The 9069-nt window shown below is 51.3% G+C and overlaps 1 protein-coding gene and 1 non-coding gene across 2 annotated transcripts; both read left to right on the forward strand.

The window, feature by feature from the left end:
- Positions 1-3495: 3495 nt before the first annotated feature.
- On the forward strand, positions 3496-3566 carry QC763_0079010. The gene has a single exon. It is a non-coding gene; the product is annotated as a tRNA-OTHER (tRNA).
- A 2641-nt stretch (positions 3567-6207) lies between these two features.
- QC763_502910 (uncharacterized protein) lies at positions 6208-8104 on the forward strand. Its single transcript, XM_062912886.1, has 3 exons — positions 6208-6267; positions 6324-6767; positions 6820-8104. The coding sequence occupies exons 2-3, from the start codon at positions 6723-6725 to the stop codon at positions 7972-7974; spliced, it is 1200 nt and encodes a 399-aa protein (XP_062763745.1). The 5' UTR covers positions 6208-6267; positions 6324-6722; the 3' UTR covers positions 7975-8104.
- The last annotated feature ends 965 nt before the right edge of the window (positions 8105-9069 follow it).

Here is a 9069-nt window from a genome sequence, read left to right on the forward strand (position 1 = left end):
CTCCAGGCAGTGGCATTGGTAGACGGTGGTGCAGAAACGAACCTGATTTCGCCATAGTTCGTGCACCAGGCCCGTATACCATGGAAGAAAAAGAAGGAATGGATCGTTATACAAGGACCATTTCCCACGCAAAAGGTCTATAGGGAGACACTACCCCTGGATATCACAGTCGAAGGAAAAATAACACCAGTTATATTCGACATTGTGGATATGGGACCCTCGAAGGATATAATCCTAGGGCAACCATGGCATGAAGACTACAACCTAGACATCGATTGGAGGGATGGTGGCCACCTACGACCAAGAGAGCCTTGGAAGTATCCAACCAACGATGGAAGATCAGGAGCACGTACGGAGCAGAGTGCAGGACAAGCACCCTCCACGGCACCACCGCAAGGAGCACAGGAAGTAATGGTATATTCCATCGACACAGGCGGCAAGATCGAAGAAGTAGGGTTAACGACGTTGGTGGAGATATCGGAGGTCAACAAGTACGCCTACTACAACAACGTGGAGAAGGGCGAGAAAAAGGCAGTACCGGTGGAATATCAAGGACACCCAGCCTTCACGGCCAAGCACTTGGAGGGGCTTCCAGAGCGAGGACCGTGGGACCACGAGATTAAGTTAAAAGAAGGAGCCAAGCTACGGCTATTTAAGGTCTATCACACTAACGACAAGCAAAGTGAGGAGCTACGGAAGTACTTAGACGAGAATCTGAAGAGAGGGCATATTAGGGAGTCCACATCGCCAGCAGGATATCCCGTATTCTTCGTGCCGAAGAAGGACGGTGGCTTGCGACTGTGTGTGGATTACCGCCAGCTAAATAACGAGACGGTGAAAAACAGCTACCCGCTACCGTTGATATCCAGGTTACGGAGTCAACTAGCAGGGGCGCGATACTTCACACGCTTGGATATGCCTGTCGGGTACGCCCATATACGGATCAAAGAAGGAGACGAATGGAAGACAGCGTTTCGCACACCCTATGGTCATTTCGAGTATCTTGTGATGCCATTTGGGTTAACCAATGCGCCCGCGACGTTCCAATCTCTCGTTGACCATACGATACGGAAGTACCTCGACAAGACAGCGGTATGCTATCTCGACGACGTTCTCATCTACTCACGCACTCTGGAGGAGCACAAACAGCACGTACGAGAGATACTCGACGCGCTACACGGAGCCGGACTCTCAGTTAATAAGGAGAAGAGCGAGTTCCACGTGCAGAAGACAGTATATCTGGGATATCTGATATCGCCAGGTGAGGTGCGTATGGAACCGGGGAAAATTGCGGCAGTTAAGGACTGGCCTACGCCGCAGTCACAGACACACGTCAGGGAATTCTTGGGGTTTACAAATTTCTATCGGATGTTCATCCGGGGCTACGCAGGCATTGCGAGGCCACTCAACCACTTAACCAAGAAGGACGTGGAATTCCGGTGGGGGCAAGAAGAGGAGCAGGCCTTCCAGGAGCTAAAAGAGGCTATTTTGAAGGACCCGGTGCTCAAATTGCCAGACCCCAGTCGACCATTTGAAGTCGAGGCGGATGCATCAGACTATGCGATCGGTGGACAACTAGGGCAGCGAGACGACGACGGCAAGCTACACCCGGTAGCCTTCTTTTCGAAGAAGCTTGAGGGAGCACGTCAGAACTACCCGATCCACGATAAGGAACTACTCGCCATCATCGAAGCGTTCGAGGAGTGGAGGCCATACCTCAGCGGTACCAAGTACGAGGTACAGGTCTATACGGATCATAAGAATCTGCGGTACTTTACCACCACGAAGGTCCTCAACGCACGGCAAACACGATGGTCAGAGTTTCTCTCGGAATTTAATTTCCAGATCAACTATAAGAAGGGCTCGGAGAACGCCAGGGCAGACGCACTTAGCCGACGAGCCGACCACCACAAGGATGCACCCAGGGAGTCACCACCACTACTTGAGGAGGCGCCGGATGGCACTCTCAAGCATCCACTGCAGCCGTGGATGGAGTGTTGCGCAGTGTATCGTGAGAAGGCCACTTCCAGCAAGCACCAAGGGAAGTTGGGCAACGATATCACAGAGCAATGCTGGCAGGAAGAGCTGGAGCCACAGGGTATCCAGAAAGACAGTCAGGGAAGACTGTGGTATAGGAATCGAGCGTACGTGAGGCCAGGTGACAGGACAGCACTGGTGATGGAGATTCACGCATCGAAGCTCGGAGGATACATGGGTATCGCTAAGACCATGGAAAAGATCAAGCAGCACTTTGACTGGCCAGGGATCAAGGACGACGTCAAGGAAGCCATCCAGTCATGCCATACGTGCGAAAGAACGAGGGTTGCGAGGCACAAGCCCTATGGATTTCTGGAGCCACTGCCAGTAGCAGAACGGCCATGGAGTTCAGTCACGATGGACTTCATTACCAAATTACCAGAGTCTAAGGACACGGTAACCGGCGTCAAGTACGACAGTATATTGACGGTGGTCGACAGGCTTACCAAGTGGGTATACTTCCTGCCTTATAAGGAGACCTGGTCGGCAGAACAACTGGCGGATGTGGTACTACGGCATGTCACAGCAACACACACATGGCCAAAGGAATTTATCACGGACCGCGATACCAAGTTCGTATCGAAGTTTTGGAGAGCGTTGATGACAAGGCTAGGGGTAGTGAGTAAGGCGTCTTCGGCCTACCACCCTCAGACGGACGGTCAGACGGAACGGCTCAACCAGATCGTAGAACAATACCTACGGAATTACATCAATTTCGAGCAGGACGATTGGGTTGAACTGTTGCCTACGGCACAACTGGCATATAACACATCGCCAACCGAGACGACCAAAGCCACACCGTTCTTCGCGAATTTCGGCTACGAGGCAGACCTACGGCAGGGACCTACGGTTGAGGTGCCCAGGGCTGGGGTCAAGGCAGATAAGATGCATATGCTCCACGGCAAGCTTAAGCAAGAACTGGAGTTTGTAAGGGAAAGGATGCGGAAATACTATAATACCAGAAGGCTCGAGGGACCTCGCCTTAAGGGGGGAGACATGGTATTCCTTTCCACACGTAATTTACGCACCAAAAGACCTAGTAAGAAGCTGGACCACAGGAGAGTGGGACCATTCAAGGTCAAGAGGAAGATATCGGAGACGGCATTCGAATTGGAGCTACCCAGTACGATGCGTCTACGGTCACACACCTTTCACATCTCACTTTTGGAACCCGCACCACACGCAAAAAAGGCCAATACACAGGCAGTGGCGGAGGACGAAGAAGAGGAGTACGATGTGGAAGAGATACTGGATTCACGGTTCAACAGAGGCCAATTGGAGTATTTGGTCAGCTGGTTGGGATATCCGGCTACAGATAACTCGTGGGAACCACAGGCACACCTTAACTGCCCAGATAAGCAAAAAGAATTCCACCAACGATATCCGGACCGACCAAAACCCAAGCAAGCAAAAAAGACTCGGCCCCGGCCCACAGCTAGATGCTATGAGACGGAGCCAGAACCTCGACAGGAATCGAACCTGCGCCTTCGACGTAGTGGTCGACGTGCTACACACTACACTACGAGGTTGGAAGGTATGAAAGGGACCAAATATAAGTAGTGCCACGCGCCTTAGGCACCTCGGGAAGTGGAAGGCGCACCACTAGCAGTATCTGACGCGGCCAGGAAGGAAGGACCGGCCACGCCCGGATCCAGGGAGAAGTCAGGCGGCCAGTCGAAGCCTGAGGCAGGATCCAGGAAGGAGAAGTCAGGCGGGATAGGGGCGGAAGACTCCGCCGGGGAACGGCTCCGGGGATCCGGGGAGGCGGGGGCCGGAGGAGGTGGGGGGAGCGTCGCCAGGCGGTGAGGCAGACTGTGCAGCCAGCGCGGCTTCCTCCTGCTCAACACGCTCCAGCTCTTCCACACTATCAAGGCCACGGGAGACGGCCGCAGCCATTCGCTCAAACCACATTCGTTTCTGTAGGCGTAGACGGTTGATTTTCTGATCCAGGGCAGCGCGCTGGGACTCAGCCTCTGCCATCTCCGTCTCTATCTGATCATGTTGAGTGATGACCTTGCGGAGCTGTTGGACGGATAATCCACGAGCGTCACAAAGGGACTGGTTATGCTGTATACAGGCAGCGCAACGCTCGGAAACGGAGGGAGAGATCTTGCAAGAGAAACCACGTTTCTCGCAAAAGGAACAGGCACGCTTCATAATAGTGGCAAATCGTAGCACTGAAGCAAGTAGCTCGTCGCGATCCGCTGTCTTCGGGTGCGGAGGTCTAGTACCGGGTCGCGCCTTGCTCACACGGTTAGACATTATGGAGTGTAGGGAAATAAGGAAAAAAAAGAGAGAACTTACAAGTATTGGCAGACGTAGGAGAGTAGGCTAGGCCGACGGGACTTCGGCCTGGGAGGGGGAGCGTCGTGTCACGGCTTGACACCTAGTGGGGCGGAGAGCGCACCACGGACCAATCGTTAATGCATAAGCAAGGACCAATCAGGACAGGATCAGTGGGATCAAGGATCGATCCAGAAGAGCCAACTCCAGAGGTAACAGTATCGATAGGATCGAGGGTCGAGTCAATCGATCCAGAACAGTGCCAGGCTTGGCGCGAGGACTATATATACGGAGGAACTGGCTGGCGTAGATAGACAGTTCCGCAGTATGCAATTCAAGTTGTATTCACGGTATCTAGTGTTTACATCGAGACATCTTGTTGTGCACTGTTTAGCTGCACCGAACCAGGATTATTCAGAAGTGCCTTCAACCGATATCCCTTTCAGAGGTTCTGGATAGGGGTTCGTCACAAATTCTTCTCTTTAAATAATATATAAATAAAACGTTAAGTATAGTATATAATCTATATATTATTAAACGTACTTAAGTTAAAGTAGTAAATAAGCTAGTATATATTTAATGTTAAGTAAGGAGGAGGTTAAGCTGATAGGCACAAATTCAAGGTTTTTAAGCAGGATAAGCAAGCTCTAAGCAGGGTGAGTATACCCTAAATAGCCCCTAAGCAAACTCTGGGCTGGGTGAGCAGACCCTGAGCAAACCCCAAGCTGGGTGAGTAAACCCTGAGCAAACTATAAGCTAGGTGAGCAGACTGGAGCTGAAGATGAGCCGGTCCTGAGTTTTGCCTGATTTAGTTTGAATAAAGCCGATAAGTCACGTGGCAAATTGTGAGCAGATTCCGGTGTTGTTACAGCGCCGACAGATTATATGGAAATATTGTTGCTTGTTCAAAATCTTGAGTCCAGGTGTAAACATTCACCGCAGGAATAACCAGGGCGGGTCTGTGATCAGTTACCTACAGCAGCTACTGGCCCCCGATGCCGATGGAGACCATGGTCAAAAGGAGGGAGTGATTGAGAACGGATTGGAGCATCTCAATAAACACTTTGAGACTGTTCTGGGCGAGGATGGAGGTGAGACAATTGTTTGAAAGAGACGCCGTGCACAGGTCAGGCTGGTTAATGGTACGGAATGAAGACTTTTTGCATGGCGCTGGAAGATTTTGGATATATGATTGTGTATGAGAAACCCACCTAAACCCAAGCTAATATCGTTGTCTGGTGAACTTGCGTGGGATGATGCAACGAAATGTGAATTATGACATTTGTGTCGATTTGTGTCTTGGCATTCCTTTGTCACACCTAATCGACAGGTTACCTAAGTATGCAGCGGTTCTGAGGGTGGTCGTTCGGTCGAGGCCTTGAAACACTTGAAGGGCGGGAGATCCAGCGCAGATGACTCGCCCACTCTGCTTCTGCCACACTCCCGCGCGTCTTGCTGCAGTATTCGGCGTAACGCGCGGCCCTCCCTGAGCTCTGATGGCTTACCAAACTGCCGGAAGCCCCCGAGTGCCGGTGGAAAGTCAGGGCGGGCAGCGGGTAGCGAGTCCAAACGAATCAGTAGCTAAGACATCCGATCCAGCGCACGGCTCCATGAACAAAAGCTGAAAGCTGGTGCCCATCTCCACATCTCCAGCTCCGCCGTAGGTGGGCATGATCATTGACGCTTTTGGAACCTCTTGATGACATGCCGGTTGGGACGGGATGCGGGGGGTTTGCGCAGTCAGGTGGTTTGTGGCGCGGGGGTGCCTGGAGCCGGACGGGTGCTGCAGCGCCCTGTAGTGTTTGGTTGAGTCCGTATTAGCGGCAGTCCCACGGCACCGTCTTTGGACGGACCCGGGAGCTTCATCAACTACCTGTCCGGCCACCAGAAAGATCCTGCATCGTCAGCACCGGCCGCATATCGCTCTGTACGACACCGATATGAGGGGTATATTACTCCCGTCCTTTGCCTGTCTTCTTTCTGGGCTTCTCACCAGTTCGCAGTCGTTTGCATGAGAGGAGAACGTGACAGCAGCATCCACCGCCCAGAAGTAGCAACAACACCCCCGCCAAGCAGTTGAGACGCAGGTGAAACATTGAAACAAAGATCTTCCTCCTTGTCTTTCGCCTGGCAGCAGAAATAAATACTTTTGTTCGACCTACACAGAGAACTCTTGTGTCTCTGTCTTTGAGGTTCTTTTTTTTGGCAGTTTCTGCTTTGGCATACCACAAAGGGAGGAAGGATATATTCATTACGACCGACCGTTGACCGATCGGCTGGCACTACATCCCATTTTGTTTCCTTTTGCCTATCTTTGAGCTTCTTAATTCTGTCGTTTTTCCCTCTCGATTCATGCTTTTGCGGCCTTATCTCTATTAATACACCCCGAATAGTCATTAATCATGGACAGCAAGACGGTGTCTTCCCGCCTGCGAGAGCTGGTCAAGGTTCGTGCCCTTATCCTTTCCCTCTTCTGCCACAATGCTAACATTGCTATAGTTTCTCGGAACAGTCAAGGGCGATCTCGCCAACGTCACCGGACCTCCCTCCCTCCTCGCTCCCTCGTCCGTCGTTGAAGTCGGCCACTGCTGGGCCCAGCGCCCTGCCGTCTTTGCCGCCCCTGCCCACGAGCCCCTCCCCGAGAAACGCTCCCTGCTAGTCCTCAAATGGTTCCTCGTTGCCCTCAAGAGTCAACTCTACGTCGCCGGTTCCCCTGGCCCGCAAGCCGTCTCGATCAAGAAGCCTCTGAACGCCTTTCTCGGAGAGCTATTCCTCGCATCGTGGACCGACGAGGAAAACAAGGCATGCACCGAGCTCATCGCCGAGCAGGTATCTCACCATCCCCCCATTACGGCGATGCACGTCATCGACCGTCAAAACGGTGTCAGGGCCGACGGGTACGCTAGGGTGGAGATGACATTCAACGGAAACGTGAACATCAGACAGGTTGGGCATGCAATGGTGCACATTGATCGATATGACGAGGATCATTTAGTGCCGCTGCCAGATGTGAAGATCAGAGGATTCTTGGGCGGGTGCATGTACCCAGAAATCACTGGGACGTATACCCTGCACTCGAGTGGCGGGTACGTGTCTCAGGTCAAGTTCTCTGGAGAGGGGATGATCAGGGGAAAGAGGAACTCCTTTGAGGCAAAGGTGTACAAGAAGGATGATACCAAACAGAGGGCCATTTACACTCTCTCGGGAGTCTGGAGCGACGGGTGGGTGGTCAAGGATGCGCAAACTGGGGAGGTCCTGGAGATGTTCAAGCATGACGCGGTGGAGAATGAGCCGGTGCCCATGGATATCGTTCCGGTGGAGCAGCAAGATGACTGGGAGAGCCGTAAGGCGTGGGGCAAGGTGCTGAATGGGATGGCCATGGGTAATCTCGAGGCTGTCACGCGGGAGAAGACCAAGATCGAAAAAGCGCAGAGACTGATGAGGGCTTTTGAGGAGTCAAGGGGCGAGACATGGGAGCCGCTGCTCTTCCAGTCCATTTCAGCGGATGATTTTGAGGTATTCCATCGCTTGGCAGATGGTACAGGTCATCAGTTGGCTGATGAGAGAACCAAAGGGGTGTGGAGAGTGAAGGATACGCAAGTCAAGAACCTCCAGAGGCCCTTTAGAGCTGGTCTCACGCCGCTGGGGTATTAATGCTAGTGAGTTGATATGGGTTCCACATAGCGTAGGCGTTGGTGGCTGTTTGTTGTTTTGGATGGATAGCGATATCGGACATGGTTTATTCACACGATTGATTATAATTCTGTTATCGGTGTCTTCATTCTGTGTGCGTCGGTCAACGACATGAGCTTTTTTTAACTTTCAATCGCCATATTTAATTGTATCGAGTCGGGCCGTCATACAGGGACGGCTAGGTCCTAGGATAATTTGCTATCTGTGCAATACACTGCACCCTCTAGACTTTAGACTATCTGGTGTATAACTACAAAATATGCGCCACGCCAATCCTGGACTATCTTATGACACCTTGACCCATAGGTTGACTTATAGACAGACTTGCTCGAGGAGAGCCGATCTTCACCATGTTCGACATATCTGTCCAATTACAATACTCCAGGGTCACAAACGGTATTTTTCATGACTTTCCAGAGCCACAGTAAGGGGGGGAGCTACTTACGAAAGTGTCACACCAGGTCACTCTTCTAGTATTTTCTGTGGGAGTGCACTTGGCCTTGCATTTCCACTGCCTTCGAGGCTTAGGCTAATATTTTCTGTTAAGTGAAGACATTTGGCCTTGGTCTGGCCTCAGCTACCCTCACAAAATACTGGCAAATTTCTGGCATTCAAGCCTGGTTTTATTGAGAGTGCTGCCCCCTGTGCCCCCTTTGTTAGGTGGCCCCGGCAAGTACCAGACGAACGTTTATCATCCTAGAGGGTTGTACAATCATCTTCACAGGCGCCGCTCAATGTGACAGGTCAATCTTCTTCACATAAGGTAACCCCTGGTTAATTGGGTAGGCAGTAACAAGTTTTTGTTGCAACCTGCGTGGCAACAGAGTGAGGATAAAAACTGCATTTCAAGATGCTCATTGGCCAGACCAAACATCTCGACCTCTTTTCTTGTTGAAAAGGAGGGTGACATATCCACCAGATTCAGCTACCAGCTCGTAAATCATGCAGCCAAGCTACAGAATTAAATCAAGTATAATTAATATTCAATTATTATTACATAATTAAATATTTTATTTATTTCATGTTTAATTCAATTACTTAATTATTTCACTATTT

The sequence above is a fragment of the Podospora pseudopauciseta genome (assembly GCF_035222475.1).
Source record: "Podospora pseudopauciseta strain CBS 411.78 chromosome 5 map unlocalized CBS411.78m_5.2, whole genome shotgun sequence".
Taxonomy (NCBI): Eukaryota; Fungi; Ascomycota; class Sordariomycetes; order Sordariales; family Podosporaceae; genus Podospora; species Podospora pseudopauciseta.